Genomic DNA, 25,461 nt, shown 5'->3' on the forward strand with positions numbered 1-25,461 from the left:
TCAAAGCCTGATCATAAGGGTGCAACCAACTAACAGTATACCCCAATCCACTTTTCTAATACAGAACACCTAAATTGCTTTTTCAGATATACCGGATATATCATCCCCAAGTAAAATACGTTACTCAGAAACACACTCTTACACTGTTAGATTTGGTAGGGGTCCAATGAAATCTGGATTATACTATTTAAAATTATTACACATTTGAAATCAATTTTCTTTATCAAATAGGATGAAGATGACTATAATTCAAAAAATTTTTCTCAGATTGATATGAAAATTGTAATACTTATATTAGTTCTATTTGTCAGTTTGACTAGGCATTTTCCCTTCATTTAAAATATAAAATTGTTGCTTCAAAGAATGTTTCATTTTATGTTTATACTTTCTGGTACAAGTAACTAATAATAAAAATATGCCATTGCCTTTTACCTTTTCTCACTGGATAAGGCATTACCATACATTTTAGGACATTCGTACCTACCTATACCTGTTTATATTCACAGTCTTGTGTAAACAAATGTAATCTATCATTTTGATGATTTACATTTAATTTAGGTGAGAACGATCTAAATTTTCTGTGAAAAACAAAGTGTATTTGTTTTCAGATGAAAGGAAGTAATTATTTTATTTGATAATATGTGCAGTTACCATCTAAAATGTATATAAAACAAACTTTAAAAAGCCGATGACAATAAGATACTAACTACAAGATACAAATTAATTGTGGGCACATATATACATGTATGTAAATGTGTATGTGGATATCTAGTCCATCATTATTTTGAATGATGTGAATAAGAGGCATCGGTGTTACAAATGCTTATATGCTTCATATTAGTTGTGTTTGTATACTTTGGAACATGACTAATGAAACCTAATAAAATTTTCTTAATTATATAATATACAAAATGTACTCAGTTAAGGGACCTAAAACAGATTTCAATTATATTTCACTAACTCTTTGATATTATAAATAATTGGTGGCGAGACTAGCTGGGAATAAACATAGTAGTTGAATATTGAAAACTGCCTTCATTGTATTGCTCCTAGAAGTGTAATATTGTCAGAGAAATTTAGATTTTGAAAATATATTTTTTACCTAAGTAAATGGTATGCATCACCACAGAGCTATAATAAACTTTTTAATATGTAATCATTAAAGTATAAAGCATATTTTCAGAAAAGAGTACTATAATAGTATATTAACTATGTCATAAATTGATTTGATAAAATATTCTAGGTAGTTTTAGTAGTGAGTTTCATTTTACAACTTATGAAACCACACAATATCATGAAATGTCTAATTCCAAAATCTGCATATTTCAATTATATAATGATTGCTCTGTGAAATTGACAGATGATGCAAACCTTGGGGAAAATATATTTTGGGTTGAGATTGAAACACTTTAGTGATATATAGAAAAATATAGACATACTTCATACTTACTGACTTGTTTGGATGCAATTTTACTTATAATTGCTGTGGTAAAAATAAATAATATGGGTACATACTACCACTTATGTTTAAAACACATTTTTATTGTACAGTAGTTCAAAAATCTTCCTGCATTTCACGTGATAAAAAATTTAAAATTTGATTTGTCTTTCTTACAAATGTGGGTCCTTGGTCACAGGCAGGGCCAAGTAAGAAAGTGTGATGATCTCAGTATAAATCCATGACTGCCTCCAGCAAGTCTCTCAAATCTTCCCCCTTACTAACTTTGAATTAGTAAAGTAATATTCATAAATTAATAGTAATTTATAAGTTCATATTAAGATGACCAGAATAACTGAATATACTTCCTTAAACATCTCTTTTTTAAAACATAAGCTAACGTAGATTGGATCACAAAATGAAAAGCAACAAAATTACCAAAATGTTTCTATATGGTCTAACCACCATCAGTATCAGAAATATTAGAACCAAATAAATATTAATTACTCAATATGTCTTTGCCAAAATGATATAATATATTCTCTGAAAAAATGAAAAGAATTTTCCTGAGAATAGGGAATGGGGCTGGTCCAATTTAATAAGTAAAAAAAAAGAGAGTGTCAGGACCTGGGATTTAAATATTAAGATGATAAATCTCCTTCTCCACAAAGTGTATGGTTTATAATGTTAGTATGTGTATAAGAAAATATATCATAAGCTTATCCTTTAAAATCTTTACCTGCTATGCACACACAGGAGTTATTTTCAGTTATCTTTTTAACATATGATTGAAAGAAAATAAATTACCATTGTTGTTTCTGGTTATTGTGCACTTACAGAAAACTCATGGATAAATTAGAGCCTCGTATCTAGAATAGGACTGCCAGATAAAATCCAGGATGTCCAGATAAATTTGGATTTCAGATAAACAGCATTTTTTAAGTATAAGTAGGCCTAAATATTGCATGAGGCATATTTACACTAACAAATTAGTTGTAGTTTATATGAAATTCAAATTTTCCTGGGCATCTTGTAGTTTTGTCAAATCTGGCAACCCTAGTTAAGAAGCACTCTTTAAAATCCTTTGGGTTGAATCTAAGAATATGATCTTGGAATGCTTTCTGTTAACTGTTATATTTGTATTAACTACAGTAACATTATAATGTTTTTCTTGTAATGTGCCTGCAGGATGTAATAGCATGATTATTATTGAGTCATTGCTCAATCTGCCTGGAAAAGTGATAAAGAGAAAATATAGACACTTTAAATATTTGATTTAAATTATAAATATAATTAATATCTTTCAGATTTTCTTTATCTAATTATCAGGACAGTTTTCATCAAATATGTTTCTCCCTGATATCAATTTTGCCTTAGCTTCTGGTGGTAAGAGTAAAGGCCATATCCTGGACCTGGTGTGTTGCTGTAGTGAGTAAAGGCAGGTCCATCCTTACAGCCGACCTGCAACTGAATCACTAGAAAATCTAATGAGTTAACAATAGAATAAGAATAGGAGGTTAATCCTTTCTCCTTTTCTTCGTAAAAGAAAGTTCATGATGGGTATGTAGCAAATTGTACTGAAGTTGTGTATGTATGGATGCACAATAAAATCTATATTTGGGAAGGAGGATACATGTTAATAGTAATGAAAAACAAATTCAGGAAAAAAATGCATTGAAAGCAGTATTCTGCTTAATTCATGAAATGTTAACCTTATATTCTATTGTAATCAATCAGCCTATATACAATGCACATGTTTCATCTATTTCTGTGTCCATTTATCAGGGATCATTTTAGGTCCTTTTCTCTCAATTGATAGAGAACTGCCTCAGGAGACCTTTTCTTCACTTGAGGTTACAATCAACTGTCCAAGGGACTATTCACACTAGCTCACTTCAAATCTCCCTGTATCTATCACTCTCCTTTTCTTCACTTATTTCTATCAATCATCTCCAGCCCTCTGTGAATGCTGTGCTCTCTCTTCCATGGCCACATGGAATCACATCCTCCCTATCTTTGCGTGTGTGTGCGCACGCACACATACACGGTCTTTTCTTTGTTAATGCAACTCGTACCTTATTTACCTTCTCTCCCACTTAAATGGAGCAAATTGGCAGTGATTCATAAATTACATACATACATTTGGATCAAATGCATTTTAAGGAATCTCGTGTTTCCTCCCATTCTTCAGCCATTTTGTAAGAAAAAATATGATTAGTCTATTATATTATCACCGTTTATTTATCTATATCATTCATTAAAACTTTAGTTTGCTTGTGAAGAAAGAGTATTGTTTAAATGAAGACTATATCCATAATTCTTTCTCTGTTTTTTATGATACATACATTTGCCTTTGAAATACTGTACAGAGTAATTCAAATACAAGTTGTCTGCCATGCAAACATCAAAGTTATGGCTCATTAGACTAAACTTGATTCATTGCTTGTCCACCTTACATCTGTACAGACATTCTAATGCCTCCTCATTACAAAACTTCAGATAGCATATTGAATCTATAATATGCCTAATACAACTGGAGCACCACTTGCCATTTCTAAAAGACAATTTGAAAGAAAAATCTTCATGTGACGTTTACAGTAATGATATCTGCACTAATAAAAGCAAGCAATTAGTTTTATCTCTTGACCAATTAAAATATACTTGCATTACTAGTTTAAAATTATATAAAGCATTATTTTTTCAATGACCTGCCTCTAAAGTATATGCAAGTCAATATAAGCACAAACCAAAAAGCAAGTACCAGGCATCCTCTGCTTCAAAAAGGAAAAGCAACCATTTCTTTTGCTTTTGCTCAAAGGCAGTTAGCATATTGACACCAGGAACATAAGAAGTTTGACTAATTAAAACACAAAACACTGAATAAATGCTCAGATACATAACGTTTGGCTGAGGTAAACCAGAATTCATTAAAAATTGCCTTCAATTAACATGTAATACTTAATCCCAAATGATTAATTCATACCCACCTATCTTACAGAAAATAGTTCATAAACACCGTAACAGGAGTAAGAGTTGCCACCAGAGAAAGTTTTCATGACTTCACTCACATTTGAATCAATTTACTCAAATTACTTTAGAATAAATGTTTTCACATTTGTTTCGTTATATATTTTGACATTTCCAGATTCTAACCCAGACTAATCTAGAGGTGATCCCAGCAGTGGGAATATCCGGTGTCACGACTGTTTATCCTTACTCTTACCCTATTCAAAGAGCATCCTTAGAAGAAATCCTTTCTCTTCTCCAGATCACAAATAGTGAGCAACAATGATAGTAATAGCACATACTTTCTCTGTTGTGTATATTTTCAATACAAAAATCTATTTTATAAAAATGAAATTATTTAAATAGAATGTCAAAGCAATTTAGATATCTGAGTTTTCTTTCTATGTATATCTTTTAGCAATATTTCATTGTATTGCATATGACAGACTTAGGATTTGTTTGGTTTTTTTAATAGGCAGAAATGGTACTTTTTGAGTATCTTTGAATATATTTTTTTCTTGTACTTCCTACTCTTTATGTCAAAGATACCAATACTGTAGATTGTGTTGAAAGGCATATTGAAATGGCGTATTTTAAAAATTGTCAATTACATTTTCAAATATCAATTAACCGATTATATATCTCTTTACTCACTAACATTAGCTCTTGCTTTTGCAAAATATAGTTCTTGAATAAGTAACAAATACCAAATTTATAAACAAATATTTCCCCTCCCAAATCACTAAAATATCATGAATGATTTTATGTTAATAGTCACTTATGAGTTTCTGAAATAACATGTGTTAACATGTTTAAGGTAAAATAGCCTTTGCTAATAAATAAACTGGACAGCATTTATTATTAATTATTCAATATTCTAAAATAACTCATTATTTGAAGAACCTAACGTGCTTGCAAGAAACTCCCAGAATTTATAATAGGGCAAGTTTATAATGGTAGCATTGCTAATTTTTAAATGGAGAGAATAATTTCTATTTTTTGTAAGATACATTCCAAAAAAGGGTTAAAACAGAAGTGTGAAGATTTTGCTAAATGAGTTCTTGCACAAGGCAGCTGTGTCCCAGTTTTCCCAGTCTAAATAAACACAGGCTTCTTGCTTTATAGAATAGCAATAGTTATCACCAAGCCCACTTCATTAGCATAAATGGGCAAAAATCAGTGGATGAATGGCACTGGCTACATATACTGGTCATTAATAAATCTGTATGGGTTTTTCATAGTGTCTATGGCCATAGACCAAAAGGCACTTTTTCCACCTTCCAAAAGGAGAATCTATAAGTCTGACAGATTCTTCATTAAACTAAAAAAAATTCAAAGTCCTACCAAGGCAATGGCCTTGTTCTGCTTTGGACTGCAGTAGGTACCAAGTTCAGGCTAGAAATCAAACTTCCAAGGAATAATAAAACATAATCCTCTAACCCCCTGGAAAAAAAGAAAATGTTTTCCTTTCCGTTTTCAAAAGCCAAATACAAATAATGCTTTTTGGAGTACACTTTGCATCACAACACTCCTAGCATGATAATGTTTTGCACCAAAATGTCATTGCCTCTTCAAGTATGTGTACACTATTTCAATAATATGATAAAATACAAAAGAATAAAGTAACTAACAGTTTGGTATTTATATGCATTCTGTCTTAGTTCTGGATAGATCTGGATGTTTAAAATATTTTACAGTCACATGATACAGACTATGTCACAGAATTTGGAAATGAAAGATATCACAGCTTATTTTATTAAAGTATATTGATTCACATTAACAAATCAGTTTAAATCATTCAAAGTATTGCAGATAGATATGAAGCAAAATGTATTCAGTGATATTATCCATGGGATTATTTTTGATTACTGTGATAATTCAGAGGATTTTCTTCTTATACCAGACCTGAGCTGCTATTGTCACCAAACACTACTTTTAAAGGGAAAAGGAAGACATTTCTTACTGGGTATTATTAACTGAACCAGTGTAAGGTTGTTTTCACCATCATTTTGCTGAGGTCCCAAAAACCTGATAATATACAAACTACTACCCTTGTTGATTAATCAGAAATGCTATAGCAAATGAAAGTCACTTCTCGTTGTTTGATGGTGGTTGATATCATGAGCCATGTGTTCATGTATGTGCAGTGTTTTGAAATATGAAAAATGTCTGTGTAATTATAGACAGTTTGCTTCATTGTGTGAGAATTTTGCTTCTTTTAGCTTCTTTTATCAGTTTACTCTAAATGCAATCCTAGATTGTTAATATTGAAAATTTGCTTAACTTAAAACCTGCTCTTTTAAGCTAGGTAACTTATTTTAGACTTTAAGTTATATAGGAATAAAACTCTGAGGAGACTAAAAATTGAAACTAAAATGTAATTTTGAAACCGTGGATTGATTAAAAGCTTGGCATAGAATAAATAATGTATTAACGTAAAGTATAGCTATATTTGTAGCTATAAGGTAGCCAACTCTAATGATATTTTCATAGTAAGCTTTCCAGCACCACCAATTTCCAGATGTTGGCTTACTCATTTATGTCTGAAATTATTTCCTTGGTGATGGTCACTTTGCTCAATGGGTTTCCAACAAATCTCGGTGGATATTGGAGAGATGTCAGACGAAAACAGAATCACTCTTCTTATGATTCTTGTCTCTAGCATATCCTTTTGCTACTCTGGCAAGTTCTCTTACATGAATAGATTGAAGCTATCAATTTGCAACAGATTATTTTCAAAAATATAGGTGAAACTTTAAGTCACACAAAACTCTAAATAAAAAGTGAAAATCCGGACTGAATGTTTCAAATACCTTTGCTACGCATTTGGACCACATTAAACCAAACTCTTTACTGTCAACCCATTAGGCAAGCCATAAATTTCCCAGTTACTAGCTTGGGAAGATCAAATGATGAACAATTCAGGTCAATAAATTCTTTTTCGCTGAAATAAATGTATCAATTACAATCTGATATTCCCCTAAAACATTTCAGTTATGCAGTTGGGAAACTACTGAAAGAACAAGAGAAAGAAAGATCAAAGCAAATTTACAACAATATCTTATTCTTTTTCATGACAGTTCAGCTTTGAACTATAATCAAATGATCTGTATAAGACCTCTATCATGTGAAATTTGCTATCAGAGATTAACAAATACATTAAATGGAACAGTTTGACTGGAGATTTCTGTATAATGAACATTCAATTTAGTTTTGGAATAGCACTAAGGAAAATGTCTATAAAATATGCATTTGTCCTCAAATTGATAAAGGTTAGAGAATGATAGGGAGCATCACCAGGGCACATTTAATCACATCTATGAACTTGTTATCTGAATTTTGAAAGACTGGAATTTGTTCCTCTATTTCTTGAAACACATATATCAGCCAATTAAATAAATATGAGTTAATAAATAGTTCTCAAAAGCAATTTAAAGGTCAAATAAGTGTAAGCATTTAGAATGAAGGAAAAGATTATCCAAATGAATTTATTTGACTTCATAAGAGCATATTTTCTGTCTGAGACAAAACAGTGATTTTCATTTCATTGTGCTAAAAATATATTTCAATATACTGTCATTTTTCCTCACTCCTTCTCAACAACTGCAGATGGTTAACAGTCCTCTTGTAAGTACTTTCCAAAGAGAGATATTGGGTCAGTCTTTTCTGCAATATATTCTTTGTAGATAGGTATTTTTATTATCCTGCTGTATATTCCATTTTCCTGGTATACTCAATTGGTGTGTATATTGGCAGAAATTTTGGCGATCACTTGAATCATAACTTTAGTTCAAGTTGCCTTTTCAATGTGATAAAATGGTCAACAATATGACTACATCATATTTTCCCTATAGAAGACTATTTTGGAACTATGTGAGGATACTATATTTCCCTAGGAAAAATATTCATTCCTTCAAAGTTAAATATTATTAATGAGTTACAGAAACCCCCAGAGAATGTTATTTTAAGTGTAATTAATTTGAACTCCACTAATTTGCAATGCATATTATTTTGAATTTGCACTGAGTTAATCTACACTTTTACTATCTATTTGGGAAACTGTTAAGCTAATTAAATGGTATCAATAATATTAAGGGCAACTACATAAGTCCACTGAAGAAAATGTGCAAAGAGAAATCATGATAAATATAGTGACTACACTAATATCAGACTTATTTAAATTTTAAAAAACTTTACAATAAAAATGCTACTAGAGATAAAGAGAGACAGCAGTAGTCAAAATCAAGTAGACCTAACACTCCTTCCAATGAGAACAGAATACATATTCTCCTCAAGAGCATATGCACCTTTCTACAGGGTAGAATGTATGCTAGGCTATAAAGCAAGCCTCAGTAAATTGAAAGAATTGTATTCATACAGAGTATATTCTCTGACCACAATGGAAAGAAATTAGAAATAAATTAACAGAAAGAAATTTGGAAAATTAACAAGTACGGGAAAATAAAACCACACACATAAATAATCAATTGGTCAGAGAAGAAATCACAAGAGAAATGAAAAACTACTTTAATGGTGAAATACTCTGTTTTCCTTAAGATTAGGAACAAGATACAGGATATCTGCTTTCACCGCTGCTATTAAACATTATGCTGGAGGTTTTAGCCAGAACAATTAGACAAGAAAAACATAAGAAAAATTTTCGTATTGCAAAGAAAGAAGCAAAACTACCTGTATACACAGATAATATGATTTTGTACATAGAAAATCTTAAGAAATCCACTAAAAACCTATTAAAACTAATAATCAAGCTCAGCAGTGTTACAGGCTTTAAGAGCAATACATAAAAATCAAGCATATTTCTGTAGTTTAGCAATAAACATTCCAAAAAATAAATTAAAAAAAATTCCATTTGCAATGGAATAAAATGGAATAAAATACTTAGGAGCAAATTCAACAAAAGAAGCACAAGGCTTGTATTCTGAAAAATCTGAAATAACTATTTAAAGACAGTAAAGATATAAATGAGTGGAAAGACATCCTATGTTCAAAGATTGGAAGACTTAATACTGTTAAAGTATAATACTTCATAAATTCATCTTCAGATTCAACACAATTCCTATCAAAATCTGTAGAATCCAAGCTGAATTTTTGCAGGAAGTGATTAGAGGAATTGGAATCTTCATGTATTTCTGGTACTAATGTAAAATTGTGCAGCCAATTTGGAGAACAGTTTGGCAAGTCCTCAAAAGTTAAACATAGTGTTGCCATATGACTCAGCAACTGCATACATAGGTACATTCCCAAGAGAAATGAATAACTGTGTCTACACAAAAACTTTTACAAAATGTTCATAACAGCATTACTCATGACAGCCAAAAAGGAGAAACAACCCAAATGTCCATCAACAGATGAATGGATAAATAAAATATGGTATAATCTTGAACAATAAAAAAAGAATTGGAGTACTGATACATGCTACAACATGGATGAACCTTAAAAACATGATGCTAAAGGCAACAGGCCAGTCACAAAAGACTCCATTTAAAGGATTCCATTTCTATTACATGTCTACAATAGGCAAATCTGTAGACGCTAAAGGTAGATTAATGGTTGCTTAGAACTGTGGAGTTTGGCCAGTGACTGCTAATGGGTACCAGCTTTCTTTCGGAGTGATAAGGATGTCCCAAAATTGATTGTTATGATAGTTGCACAACTCTGTGAATATATTAAAAAAAACTATTGAATTATTCACCTTAAATGGGTGAATTTTATGGTATGTGAATTTTATCTCAACAAAGCTGTTAAAAAAGGAATGTCTATAAATCATATCTTTCAGTGAAAATGACTGTATCTATTTTCTCCTCATAATGAGGCAAATAACTCAACATTGAAATTGTGATGTATTCTTTTGTTGTAAAATTTAAGGCTGCCAGATCAGTTGGTTTTCTGATGGCAGAGAAATTAAATTTTGTTTTAAAGTATAGTTATGTGTGTGTTCATATTATTTCCATCATGCTTTTATGACTTAATATCACCCAAAATACATGAAACTCTACCTTCCCAAATATTTCTCAAATATAAATGTGCAAAAATATAGAATATTTTAAATGTTAATCTCATAGGAACATTTTTTAAGTGACTTCTCAGGAAGAAAAATAAATAGTTACCTAATGGAGAAAATTAGTCTTAATGAGAGTCACTTCGGATACATCCTATTCTTTGGTTTTAAGTGTGATAGGGTATCAGCAATACCTAGATTCTATATCCTGCTGAGGATTTATAGGGACATGAATTTCTATTTTTAACTTTTAAGATTGTTATGTCTTCTCAGAGAAATGATCTTTTTTAAATCATGATGTAATATCATTCATTATAGCTAATAACATTCCTTGCTCTAAAGTCAACTTTTCTATTGATATAGCTACTCTATCTTTACTTCGCCAGTCTTTGTAGAGTGTACTTACTGATATTTGATACCTATTGGCATTTGAAAACTTTACATAAACCTCATAAAGGAGCTTTAAAAAGTACTATACTTTAAAGCTAAGTAGTTTGGATCTGTAATTTCTTACGCTGCTAACCTCTGATTTGTCATGCTTCAGAAAATGAGGAATAGAGAAATCAATTGTCTTTGAGATAATTATAGCTATATTTTTGAACCGAGAAGGCATATCTTACAGTTCAATAAACTATGTTTCCAAATTAACCTAACTTATTCTTAGATTTATGCTCAGATTAATTAATTAGATTCTTATCCAAATGGTTAGCTATAATTGGTTAGTTCATCACATGTGTCTGTGACTGGTTTTTCCATTCATTTCACTCATGTCCTCTCTTCGTGTTAGGAGCCATATTTCAACTGACTTGTGTGTACAGATCAATGACTGTAGTTTCCATTTACAGTCACAAACACAATTTAAAATATCTGCATTTGAGAGACTAGGCCAAAGTTTCCTAATTATAAAAATGAAATGCCATCCACCCACTCCCAATTATTTATGTTACTGGAGAAATTATTTCTTGACAAGTCAAGTACCAGTTATGAAAATATTGGAAATCTCTGATGCATTTAGACAGATTACTCAATGTTCCTGTAACAACATGATTTATTTTAAGTAGCCAATCAAAAGATGCCTTTGCAATATAAATTGTATCTTTTGCTTCCCACCCGAACAGCTGCAGAAATAACTGTTCAACCAACTGTGGAAGAGGCCTCTGACAACTGCACTCAAGAATGTCTCATCTTGGGCCACTCTGATGCCTGCTGGATGCCAGCTTCTCTGACCCCTCCCAGCCCTTCACAGGCCCAGGCCTCCGCTCTCTGCCACAGCCCGCCACTGACGCAGACCTCTCTTCGCCGGCGCAATCCTTCGGTGACACAGACCGTTGCTCTGTGCCACAGCCCTCCTGTGACCCAGGCTATCGCCCTGTGCCACAGCCCTCCACCAGCACAGACCTCTGCTCTCCACCACAGCCCACCTCTAGCACAGGCTACTGCTCTTCGCCACAGCCCTCCCCTGGCACAGGCCGCCGCCCTCCATCGCGGCCCTGCACAGCCACCAATGGGCTTGCAGCAAAGTTGGGGGCAAGGTGGTGGACCTGATGGACTGCTTGCTCTTGATCAGGGAGGGCAAGGTAGTACAAGATCTCAGTTTTACACCATGTCTGAAAGACTTCATCCTAGTGATGACTCAATTAAAGTCATTCCCTTGACCACCTTCACTCCAGGCCAACAGGCTAGACCCTCTAGGGATGATTCCCCCATTATGGAAGAACATCCCTTATAAAGTTAAACCGGCTCCTTCACGTTTTCCAACCAGATGTATATAATCACAGTTTAAGATCCAATTTCAGTGAATACTTCAAATTGTTAGGTTTGTAAATAGCTGTATAAATAGAAACAGATACCAGAATCAAGTCTAGAGCTAGCCCCTTAGTCAAAACTTAAAAATGAATTCACAATTTGATTAATTCAGAATGTGTATTTAAAAAGAAAAGAAATTGAAAAAAAGTCACACCCCTTTGTACAGAAAGGCTTATCATGACAGATATGAATATATAGTATATATTACTTCTGATGCACTGTAATTTTTCATTTATTTTTACCAACATGTGCAATATTACTGATTTTTTTTCCATTCTCATTTTTGTGGACCCAGTATGTAGCTAATGGAAAGCTAGCAAATATCTGCTTTTCCAGGAGTATTTTTATTCTATCTAAACTTTTGCTTAGACAACATTAGAAGATATAAGTACGTTAGCATTTTTGTTTGTCTTTGTGTTTGATATTTGTTTGTTGTTTGTCTCCACTTTTCTGTTACTAATTTTTCTACAAAAATGCACAGTAGGGGGTGTAAATATCTCTGATATTTTTGGTCCCTGTTTTTTTATGTTTTCTACCTTTATTTTAAGAATATATTGTGGATATAATTTGTATATACATTTTCAGTAAAGAATATATAAAAACTGTACAGATTTATGTCTATAACCTATTTCTCTACTCTTTAGTAGAGTTCGAGACACTAAAGTGCAATAACTGTGCCCAAATTAGGCAATTATTTGCTAAAAAGGGCCTCTTTCTTTTTTTTTTTTTTTTGTTAAATTTACCTTTGTAGGTTAGTGTAAAGTGCATCAGAAATCATGTTATCTGTCATCTTAAGCCTATATTCCACTATTAATTGGGTCTTTATGTTCTGAAATTTGTATATAGCAGCCTAGAAAACCACAAAAAGGTGGATGTATTCAACACCTAATTCAAATAAATATAACTGTAGATAAAACCACATACTAAATATGACTAAGGGATTTTTGTCATTCTAGCTCAACCTACTGAAGCAAACCACTGATAACAAGATGAAAGTCAGGAAGGAACTTTTCAAAAGACGCAATTATAAATTTACATCAAATGTGTTACAGTATAGAATTTTAAGGAGATGTGCAGAGGGAGAAATGAGGTTCATGACTGCCTCTTGGGGTGGATAAGAAATACCCCAATAACACACACACACACATGAAAAAAAAACCCAACGAAATCTCATATATGAAACAAAATATGTTATTCTAAGCAAAGAATACCTGAGTATTCCTAGGGAACATTAGTTTCCTTCTGTTGTCTGTTCTTTATTTTCCCTTTTTTTTTTTTGTCCTCTTAACTGGCCGTGATCTTCTATGTGCACATTTTATCAAGTTACAGAAACACCATCAACTTAATTTTCCTCCATAGCAAAACTGAGAAAATGTCTTGTTTCAGTATTACACTAAACCAAGACACAATTGATGTTTTAGTTGGGGTGTTGGGGTGGGGAGTGACTATTTCTTCTTGATTAAATTAGATGTAGACTTTGTAATGTGTAACTTGAAGATATGTAATTTATGATTAAACTGTGTGTAAATGTTGTATTATAAACTGTGGTAAATGTATAATTTCATTGCTGAAGGTTTCCACTGAATGTTGAGAAAGCTTCTCTTCATGTGCCCAGCAGGTTACGTAGCGTTTGGAGAATATATTGTTCCCATTGTGAAGCTCTTTAAATCATGTCTGATTTGGTGTGTAGAACTTCTTAACTTTTAACTACTAGAGTTTAATTACTGAAATTTCAAATTAATTAGTGTTACTGATTTTTTATTTCTCCTTTGTGTTTGTTAATGTTCAAAGGGATTTGGAGCACAGTGGTATTCCAAGTGCATGTGAATCCTGAAGGATTGATGATGTTGGAAAGTTTGTTGAAATATGACAACGTATACATGTTGATATTATTGTTGCTGTGGTTGATGATGAAGATTTTAGACCTGGGGAAGATAAAGAAACCCAGAATGACAAAATCAGTGCTTCCAGTAGATTTTAGAACTTTTTTTTTCTTTAAAAACTTGCAAAGATAACGTGAGAATTTTTTTCTTCCATTTTGATTATTTCCATTTTCTTCTCTACATTATTAGTTAAGATCTACACACTCAAAAAGAAATAAAAAGAAGATAAAACTGAAAGACTATTAAATAATATGTCAGTAGTATGAATAGTTACTATCTGTGTTAATGAAAATCAAAATAGAAACCAAAGTTCAATGTTTGGGATTTTTTTTTCTGATAGTGTGATTTATTGTGGTAAGGGTGGCTCTTAAGTCCTCATCTGTAAAAATTTGTGAAGTTTTGATACCTTTCCTAGAGCTATAGGAATGAACAAATATGCTTTTATTGCCCTTTCTAACTCTGATGATATAGTCAGACTTAGATTGTGTTTAGAATTTTAAATGACTGGGCACCCTCTTCTGGGTTTGTACCAGAGAGGCTTTGAATGGAAGCAGGCTCAGGGCAGCCAAAGAGGCAAGGGGTGTGAGCCCAGTAATTCTCCCCTGTGCATTCTCTTCCTAAGCTTCCACTAGGTCTGGCCTTGGCAACTTGTAACTTCCAAGGTTTCAGATCCGATGAGAGCTTTCTCATCACATTGCAAATTCTTTCTTTGAATGGATGGACAGAGCTGTAGACTGACAAAACTCACAGGTGGCTTTTATGATGTGCAAAACATTTAGTCCCAGAACTACAAACAGTCTTATTTTACAATCAACCAAAAATATTTCCCTTGAAAAACTAAGATTTGATTTAGTCAGAAATAAAAACTTTGAATTGAAAGACAAGTGTGATAATGATGCATTCAGTCAGACTGGTTGTTCTATTTTGTGGCCATGTTCAATTACACGTGATTATTAATTTACTAGTTATAATGTTAATATACCACATTTGTAAGTATGTATTCAAACACTGTATCTTATACGCTAAGTGCAAACACATTTTTTCCTTGAACTTTATCTTCAAGTTTTAGCTAATACTGTGTCAGTGTATTAAAAACAAACTTACATATGGTACAAACAATGTAATAAATTTAGAGAGTACATTTTGTGTAGTCTCATTTAATTACTTAACATTTTATTTTTGGTAGTGTAAATTTGGTTAGAAAAAATGGTTGTTAAATGATTAGTGCTATTGTGTATTGGTGACAGTTATGAAGAGCCTCTGCCTTCTCAAACTAATATTTGTCACACACTTTCATTAAAACGGAGAAAAAATAGACTAAAAATATCACAAATTCTGCAATCCTTAAAATGTAACCATGTCACATGCAAAGAAAATGTTTCACACACTGTCAGTCATGGGAAAATTAAGTTTTACCCACATGTGTGTTTCAGCATTAGTTTTTTTGTGGTTTATAGTAAAGTTGAATGTGCATATATCTCCTATTCCACATTTATGAAATGTCTATTTGTTTAAGCGATTCTGTTTTTACACTCTTCTGATGTATATTTTCCACTGTGGTTATCATTTCTTGTCTTTCTTCTTTCATATTTGTTCCAAACCCAACTTATATTTAGATAAACAATTTTATTCTCGCAATCATTAGACACTATTTTGGCTATTTCCAACTGGCACAACTGTCCTGGAAAACACGAGAGCAAGAGAACTATATTTGAGCAACAACCTTTTTACGCTAACATGCCGATTACCACACCAGAGCAATTTTATGCAGAGGCCTTAAAATATTCATTCATAGTAGCTTTCTTACACTAACCATCCGTGTACTTTCAGTAAATATGATTTTTAAAAGCAGTGCAAGTGAACATCTGTAGAAGTAGTGATGAAAAGGCCACTCAGAAAAATGTGTGTGCACAAATGAAAAAAAATGAAGGCAATTGTTTAGTGATTGTATGTGCTATTTTATGAATAAAATGTGTGAAATTTATGCTATCCCTGCTTAAAATACTTGGAATTTTATGAACTATGTATTTATGTTTGTATTTTGAGAAGATTCCTCCTCTGTGACATCATACAGCATCTGAATGTGAACAGTGTCCCAAAGCAGCTCTCGCTGTGCTTTGGAAGTGAGAAGGTTGGTTATTGTACGGCCCAGGATGGCAGTATGTAGTCCAGTGGCAAACGTGTATTAATTGTTCGATATCAGATTCTGTATTGCATGCTTTCTTATTCATTAATAAAGGAATTAATAAAGCTATGAGAAATAACGATACGTATTTATTGTGTGTGTTAATGCAAAACTCAAAGGTTTATTTCATTTTAAATTGTTTTTGAAATACACCTTTTTTGGTGATATATTTCAATGAGTTAGATCACTTTTTCTGTTTACTCCAATAGTCCCTTCAATATAATTCTTTGGAATGAACATCATTTCACCCACTTTTCAAAATTGATGAGAAATATTGTAGCATTTTAGAACACTATTTTTTTGCATCTTCCATGACAAACTTAAGAGATATTTATTTATTTTCGAACAAGCCCGTTGTCTCATTTAATGTAAAAGCTGCCCAAGAATTTCTCTACACAACCCTTGAGGATCCAAGTGAAGTCAGTTTCTGGAAAATGTTGAGAATATTTGTGGAACAAAATAACTTCACTCCTGGCTTCACTTTCACTTTGGCTAAATGGAGAGAATCCCAGGTCATGGAACCCTCCCTACACAGGATCAGGAAATACTCAATTGCATTTGGCATTTTTATTAGTCCGGAAGTTTGATTAAGAGTTATAGAGCACATAATCTAGGGCTTTTTGTCTTCTTTCTTTTCTCACCTTTCAATAATTGTGATATTAATTTACTCATTCTCAGCAATGATTAGCTGACGAAGGATTACAAACAAACATTGAAATCAAGCAAAAAAGTAATCTCTGGCCAAAGGAGACTGGAATTTTAGAAGAAATATAATATAACGTGTATTAGGTTAATCTGTTTGATTGCTCAGCCTGATTCCAGCCATTTGGAAAAAAAAAACATAAAGTGCAGTAAATAACATGCAGATTAGGAATCACCAGGTTACAGATCAAGATTGTCCTAATAACCTTGGTAAGATCTCTAAAAACCTGAAAAAGTGACTATGATGAATGCATACTCTGTGAATTGGGGAAAAAAAAATGCCCTATTAGAAAAGAATGTTGAAAATATGTAATATTTCAACAAGTAGAAAAATTAGTGAGCTAATATTTAGTTTGATTAAAACTATTATTGAACTTGGTACTCCTAAAACACAATTGTGAAGTAGGCAAGTAGGTACCGAGTTTAATTTCTGTAATTTGGGTTCCAAATTCCATAGCCATTTCAAGTATCTGAGGAGCTACAGCTGCATAAAAACAGCAGAAATTTAACCTGTGCACAGGCTAAATTCCTTTCTTGTTTATCAAAATATTCTAAAGTTAATTGGGGGAAGACAGAGATCAAAGACAAAAAAATAAACCATAAATGGAAGCTTAATCCTGTCAGCAATTTACATAACTCGGGTGTCTAATCACAGTACATTGCCTTCATAAATATTTTGAGAATTTTAGATTTACAGAGAAATCACAAAGATAAGCCAGTTCCCAAATACGCATCTCCCAATCCTATTATTAACATGGCATATTTGATACAATTAATGAGCCAATACTGATACATTATTATCAACTAAAGTCCATAGTTTATTCAGATTTCCTGAGTCTTGCTAATGTTCCTTTTCTGTCCTAGGATCCCATCCAGAATTCTAAATTACATTTAGTAGTCACATCTCTTCAGGCTCCTCTAGACTGTAACAATTTCCCAGACTTTCCTCGTTAATGATGACCTTGACAGTTTTGAGGAATACTGGTGTGGTATTTTGTAAGCTGTCCTTCAGTTGGGATTTGTCTGGTATTTTTCTCTTGATTAGGCTGGGGTTACAGGTCTTTGGGCTGAAGACCACAGAGGTAAAATGCTAGTTTCATCCCATCTTAGCAGGTGTACCTGATAGTACATTATTTAACCTACACAGTTAGGGTTCTGCATCATCTTACTTTCTGATTGGGTTTCACTCTTCACCATTGAATCAGAGACCCACAATTTTTCAAGTGTTTGGTGCCCTCAGGCTCAGAACATCCCCACATTTCCTCCATGGTCTTTAAGTCCATGGGACAATTGAGGGTATGCCCTTTCCCAAATTTTCACGTTTCACAAAGATTATTACCTCAACATTTTGTTTTAATTTTTCAGTTTCTAGTAGGGAAATTTTGACTGATGTTTTAGTAGAAAACAATAAGTAACTGTGTTTCCCTTTCCACATCTACTAAATAAGAAGTGAGTGCTGTGGCGATGTTCCACTAAGGATGAATATTTGAGGAATCTTGGCTAAGATAATAAGAAATATATATATTCACATCTGCCCCTCATTCCTGGCACAGAGATCCTAAAACCCTTGTAAATTCCTGAATGATACGAACACTAGGAACATCTTTGTTTTTATATTAGTTCTCTGACCCCAGCTCCTGACACAAGACTCCTGAAATCCTTGTAATTTCCTGAGAGATAAGAATGTCTTTTGTTCTAATGAGGCAACTTTGGCTGGCCTCCTGGGTGGGCTCCACGTACTGATGACTCTGAAATGTTCATCTCTAGCCTGGATCACACTTCTGTATTTAGAGTCTTGTATACCCAAGTACCTGTTGACATATTATCTTGGATATCTGTGAGATAATAGAAAATATATATTGGTATTTTGCCCTTGGTTCCTGACACAGAGCTCTTAAAACCCTTATAATTTCCTAAGTCTTAAGAGCACTAGGAGCATTTTTGTTTTAATATTTGGTCTTTGACCCTTCTGACATAGAATTCTTAAATCTCTTGGAATTTCTTGGGCGACAGCAGTGTCTTTTGTCCTAATGAGATGACTTGGTGGGCCTCTGGATGGGGGCTTGTCACCAGAGAAACCAAGCCATGATTAGAAGCTTGGAATTTTCAGCTCCATCCCCCATTCCCTTGAGAAGAGAGAAGGGTTGAAAATGGAGTTAATAATTAACCATGCCCATGTGATAAAGCCTCCATAGAAACCAAAAAAGACTGGGTTTGGAGAGCTTCTGGGTTGGTGAACACGTGGAGGTGCTGGGAAAGTGGTGTGCCTGGAAAAGGGCGTGGAATCTCTGTGGTCCTTCCCACGTATCTTGCCCTACAGTCTCTTTCATCTGGATATTCATCTGTATCCTTTATCATATCTTTTAATAACCTGTAAACCTAAGTCAGCGTGTCCACAGGTTCTGTGAGCTGATCTAGCAAATTAATGCGACCGGACAAGGAGGTCAAGGGAACCTCCAACCTGTAGCCAGTCAGTCAGAAGCACAGGTAACAGCCTGTGCTTATTACTGGTGTCTAAAGTTGGGGCGGGTGGGCAGTCTTGTAGGATGGAAGGCTGAACCTATGGAATCTGATACCATCTCAGGAGAGATAGTGTCGGAATTGGGTTGAACTGTAGGACCCCCAGCTGGTGTCAAGACAACTGCTTGGCCTGGGAAAAAACCTCCACACATTTTGTAAGTAGAAGTGAAGTACTCTGTGTGAGTAGAAAAGAAGACACACAGGAAAGAGAGACACGGGAGGTGGAGAACTGGGTTTTTCCCTCACTGGTGGAAAACTGAGGCTTTTCCTTTTATAATGGCAAGTAGAAGGAAACATTGAGCATCCAGATACACAGAGAACAAATACAACAATATAGGTAAAGATCCCTTATTTCCGTGGGGGACAAAAATTTGCTGGATTTAAATTGCTTTGCTTGTTTTTGAGTTGTGAAGAAGTGTGGATAAATTGATTATTAGGTGATAGATTGGCGCTTTGAAGCTCAAGTTTATCTACTAGGGGATATTCACTACATAGTGTCAAGGGAGAAATGCTATTGAAGATTTATCTAATGAGAGAAAACTGCTGGCCCTTTTTTTAAGTCTTTTTTTTTAAATTTTACACCTAAACCAGTTGGCTCTTTGACACCATCTATCTGGAAGTTACAAAAATTTATGACCAAACAATACACTCAAGGTGGGAGAGGGAAGTGATTTTTCATAAACTAAAGGGAAAAAGTTGCAGCTTTCAATTTAGAATGCTTCTATAAGAACAGTTCAAATTTATGGAGCAAATTACACAGTACTAGCCCAAGGTAAATTTTTTCCACTGCATTCTTTATTCATAGGAAGAGAAAAAAAAATCAATTACTGGATGACACATGTGAGTGCCTTTTAGACACAAAGATGATAATGCGTGTCACTGTATATTTTTCTATGAAAGCATTCATGTGATCAAATGCAATGAAACTAAGAGCCTAAGTCATGTACTGCCCATCTCCAGTACTTCAAGTCGTCCTACATATTACAATTCAGTTATATGCCTAGAAGGGAGCATTTGTTTTAAAGGATCAGCCATCGACCCCCTGAATAGTTTCAGTTTACCTTGTAGTGTCCAGTAAGGTGTCAAGAAAGATTCTGGTACATACAAGTCTGTTTCTTACCCAGGAATGACATTGAAAGAAGTTGAACTTTAAACACAAACAGTACAGATACAAAGTACTTACCTGGCCATCCAATCAATTGGAGGAAGTAGCCAATCATCCTAATATGCTTATCTGCATGCGTCACTGAGCAAGTGGAGAAATGCAGGAAATGGATTATTTATTTAGAAAATCTTATGCTCTATGCCTCTGGTTTAAAAAATGTCACACTAGATGTTACAGCAAAGTCGATCCCAGGCATTAGGCTTGGTAGATAACCAAGGCAGAGTCCTGAGAGTCTGTGATGATTAATTTTATATGTTAACTCGGGTAAGTCATAGTACCAGATAGTTAGTCAAACACTGGTCTAGATGTTGTTGTCTGGGTATTTTTTACATGAGAATAACTTTAAGAGAATTTTGGGTAAACCAGATTACCCTCCATAATGTGAGTGGGCCTCGTACGAACAGTTGAAGGCCTTATGAGAAAAACTCCTGACCTCCGTTTGAGGAAGAGAGAATTCTCTTGGCAGACTGCCTTCAGATTTGTCCTACATCAACTCTTCCCTGGATCTCCAGTCTGTCAGGATACCTCCAGATTTTCGACTTGCCAGCCTCCACAACTGTGTAAGCCAATTCTTTAAAAATCAACCTCTTTGTCTTTCTGTCTCTATCTCTGTCTCTGTCTCTCTGTCACTCTCTCTCTCTATATATATGTACATATTTTTTCTATTGGTATTGTTTGCTCTGGAGAACCCTGAGTAAAACAGATTTTAATTTAAAAATTATCTAAACTAAGATCTGTCATACAAGATCAGGCCCAGTGAACTGCTGTTCCATCCAGTGTTCAGTTTCTGAGAGGGGTATGTTCTTTTGACGTGTAGGTGGGCTTAGCCAGAATTCTATCTTCCTCCAGTCATTGTTTAGAGGTTAAATTCTAGAATCATACAAATCTAGACCCAAATTCCAGTTCTTCCACTTGAAAGCTAGATTACCATGGGGGGGGTGTGATTTTTAACCCTCCTTTTTCTTAATTGTAAAATAGGCTTAGTATTAAGTGTTTTGTGAGGAATCATGGCAATAGGTGATTTATGAACTTTGGCTGGAGAAAGGAGGAACTAAGTAATGAAGGAAAATGTGAAAAACTTTTCCTCTGGAGTGATGCTTAGATATAATTCACCTCACTAGGCTATGATCTCTTTCCATTCAATGGGGAAGTGAAATAAAGAAAGAACTAGTCAGACCTGCTCTGTCCTTAGAGAGGGTGCCTCAGCCCTGAGACACTTGAACTGTAACCACCAGATGATCTGAGGTTGCTGTCGCCCGAAGAACACGAGGGCCTCTCATCCCATCGGCCTTGAGGCCATGCTTATGGGCAGTTTAAACCCCTAACCTGATCATGGCCATCATATTATGACTGAAGTTTTGTACCTACAACATTATTAGTGAGGAATAAAGCAGTAACAGAAAGAACTCAGAGAAAGATTTAGACAGTGAGCTAGTGAGGCAGAGAAAGAAATAAGAAAGACAGGCTTGAAAGAGAGAATTCATAATTCAGTGGGTATTTAATGAGTGCCGATGATGTGGAAAGCACTGTTCCAGGCACAGAAGATACAATGATGAGAAGAAAAACGGTTTCTGCTCTTATGGAGCTTATGATCTAATGTTATGTAGGGAACTGACAATAAATACGAATACACATACACTTGTAGGGAACTGACAATAAATACGAATACACATACACTTATCAGAGATTAGCTTACAGTGGTGAGTGAGGAAAATCCAACAAAGCAATCTGATAGATGCTATTTTATCTAGGATGTATATTAATTAAGATGCTTTTAGCTCCATATAATAGAAAATTCTGACTCAGATAACTTCAAAATGAGAAATTTCATTGACTTAACACAATACTCTAAGGCAAAGAAGTTTCAGACACAGTACCTCCAGGCTCCAACTTTGCTTCTCTGTTAATCCCCTTGGTTTACCTACTATTGTTTGTTGGCTTCACCCTCAGTCTAGTAGTAAGAAGAGGACTGCAATTTGTTGTCACATCTAGACACAGTGACATCCAGAGAAAGAAGAGGAGACATCGTATTTCAAGAATGGGAAAAATCTTTCTCAGGAACTTGCCAGCTGACTATTTTATCAGCCAAAATGAGGTCACCTGCCCCTAACGAAATGCTCACTGTTAAAATAAATGGAGTTGCCATGAATAAATTAGACTAGATGGACTAGATGTGGTTTAGTCAAATACAAAATCAGTTTTGCTGTGATTTTTGTTACATTTACATTGGTTAGGTAAAGCCCTGGGGTGCGAGATGGTGAGCCATCAGCTCAACAAAGCCCACAAGGACAAGTGAAATAGAGAAGGTGATTACTCACAGGCCCAGTAAGATGTAGAGAGCAAGCCTTGATGGTCCACATGGAAAGGACAGGGCAAGGGACAGGCAGAGAGTGAGCAGCAGGACCTGGGGCACTTACCTTTATTAGGATCCACAGTGGAACGCTTTTGAGGTTCCTGGACTAAGGCTAAATTGATCAATTCAAACCAACAAGCGGGATTTTGGTAAGTTTCTCAGTCGTCTTATCTAAGGGGTGCACTAGAGGAAGGAGTTGGGAAGCAGGAGAGACTTTTATCACCAGGGATCTGGGACAAGCCATATCAGCTTACACTTAGCTGTGACTCTGAATGCTGTTGTCAAGGGAATGCACTTATAGGTAAGGCTAGTGTCAATTCAAGGCCCCTGCAGGCTAGTTAGCCACACAAAATGGATGCTGAGTAAGCACTATTCTGAAGCAGTTTAGCCAAATTCTCAACAACTTAGAAGGCCTCTTTAAGAAGATATTTGAAGGGGGAGGGTGTAGCTCAGTGGTACAGCTGGTGTTTAGCATGCACGAGGTCTTGGGTTTGATCCCCAGTAGCTCCATTAAGAATAAATAAACCTAATTACCTTTCCTCCCCTCACCCCAAAAAAAGAATGAAAAAAGAAAAAGAAGACATTTGAGATAAGATGTGAATGACAAAAAGAGGCACCAATATGATAGAGACAAGGAGGTCAAGACAGAGTAAACAGCAAGAGTAGTTTTGTGGAAGTCAGAGGAGGAAAAAATATCACCAAAATGTGAATGTTTGACTCTGTTAAATGTCAGAACTTTGAGTTAATGTTCTTTCACCACAAGTGGACCTTAATGAGGACCAACAAACATAGCACATTAGTGTATTTTATCTTCTCATCTAGATGATTAACTCACTCATCCTTGGTTGACGATATTGCTTCTTATTTTAATGAGAAAATTGGAATAACTCAGAATTTCCACAAGCTCCTACCAACAATTCCTATTTCCAACTACCTGCATCTGTCACCATACAGTCTTCCTTCTCTCCTGTTATAACCCCAAGAGGTATATTTGTAGCTGTCTCTTTCCCTGATTGTCTCTAATAAAGTTCTAGCTGGTCCATAATTTGGCTTGCTGCTCTCATGGAGCCAACAGTGTCCTCATAATTGCTTTACCACCAAAATTGGCATTACTCTTAATAGATTTCCTAGGCTTGAACATCGCCACAGTTTGTTTTAAATATAGCCTGATAACTTAGGGTAAGCTTCAGAGTTTTCTGTTCTTAAAACTTGTCTCTATCATTGTGCAAACTCTTTCTGCCATTGCTCCAGATCTTGTGATGATGATGGTGGCTCACTACCTTCAGACATCCCTGGTTCATGCCCAAGGTGGATGGTAGCTTCTGGTTTTCTCAGTTTGCCTCCTTGGTAGAGAACCTCCATCTTTAGAGTAATCTAAAGTGAAGGCAAATAGGCGCCCATATTCTGAGCCTACCATACCAGGAGAAGAGCTTGTAACCCATGAGTGAGGGCTGGGTGAAGGAAGAGATTCCCAGAACCAGTCTTGCCTGGAATAGAGCTTCTGTAACACAGAACTGGGAGGGATAATGCATATTGGTAGCTGGCTCATCCCCAGAAGACACTGTACACTAGATTGGAAGTCAGTGGGGGAGAGGAAACTGTGTTCTTGGCTGTCCCCACCATGAGTGGACCTCCTATGATGCTGAGCTGAGGTCAGAGAGAGGGAGTGGACTGTGGCTCATATGCCACATATGCTTTCTGTTCTTAGCAAGATTTAGTAGATTTTCCTGAAAAAAAAAAAGTTTATTTTATGCCCTTAGAACAATTTCCAGAGACTTTAAATGGTTATTTGTTTTTATTATTTAATAACTTTTACAAGTTATGGTTGTTTTATTGGAGTAGGCTCCTCACACTGATGTTCTGGAATCCATTCCCTTAAACTTTAATCTTAAAAACTGAAGAAATAGAAAATAAAACCGAAAGTTAATTCTTAAAAAAGGTAACCCTCTGTCTAAACTTAGTAAGGATGATAAAGAGAGGAAGTAAAAATAAGTCATATAAGAAATGAGAAAAGATAGAATCATGGATATGAAAGTTATTTAAATCTTTTTAATGTGGAACACTCCTCAATTTTAAAATCTGAAGGAAATAAATTATTTCATTGCAAATATAAATTACCAAATTGACCAAAGAAATCATAAAATACCTAGACATAAAAGTAATCTTAAAAGACAGAAGGGCAGCAGTTAAAGAGCAACCTATTTAAAAAGAGGCCAGACTTAGATGTTTTCCTGTTCAACTATATATAGATATATATATATAAATAAAACTTTAAAAATTTTTTTTATACTACGTATTTTTTTTTCAACAGTAGCTCCTTTTTTTTTTTTTAAGTCGGGGGAGGTAATTAGGTTTATTTATTTATTTATTTTTAGAGGAGGTAT

The 25,461-nt window shown here is 34.4% G+C and overlaps 1 protein-coding gene and 1 long non-coding RNA gene across 2 annotated transcripts in view; one reads left to right on the forward strand and one right to left on the reverse strand.

Moving 5' to 3' along the window:
• Nucleotides 1-12,192, forward strand: part of PCDH11X (protocadherin 11 X-linked) — a 545,261-nt gene extending 533,069 nt beyond the window's left edge. Inside the window, exon 7 of the mRNA XM_031671543.2 lies at nucleotides 11,582-12,192. Within this exon, the coding sequence (XP_031527403.1) occupies nucleotides 11,582-12,192 (611 nt within the window). The remainder of the gene's footprint in view (nucleotides 1-11,581) is intronic.
• A 1,818-nt stretch (nucleotides 12,193-14,010) lies between these two features.
• LOC140691951 (uncharacterized) lies at nucleotides 14,011-21,525 on the reverse strand. Its single transcript, XR_012067562.1, has 3 exons — nucleotides 21,468-21,525; nucleotides 20,743-20,805; nucleotides 14,011-14,194 (listed from the first exon to the last, which is right to left on the reverse strand). It is a non-coding gene; the product is annotated as an uncharacterized lncRNA (long non-coding RNA).
• Between the last annotated feature and the right edge of the window lie 3,936 nt (nucleotides 21,526-25,461).

This window comes from Vicugna pacos, chromosome X (genome assembly GCF_048564905.1).
Source record: "Vicugna pacos chromosome X, VicPac4, whole genome shotgun sequence".
NCBI lineage: Eukaryota > Metazoa > Chordata > Mammalia > Artiodactyla > Camelidae > Vicugna > Vicugna pacos.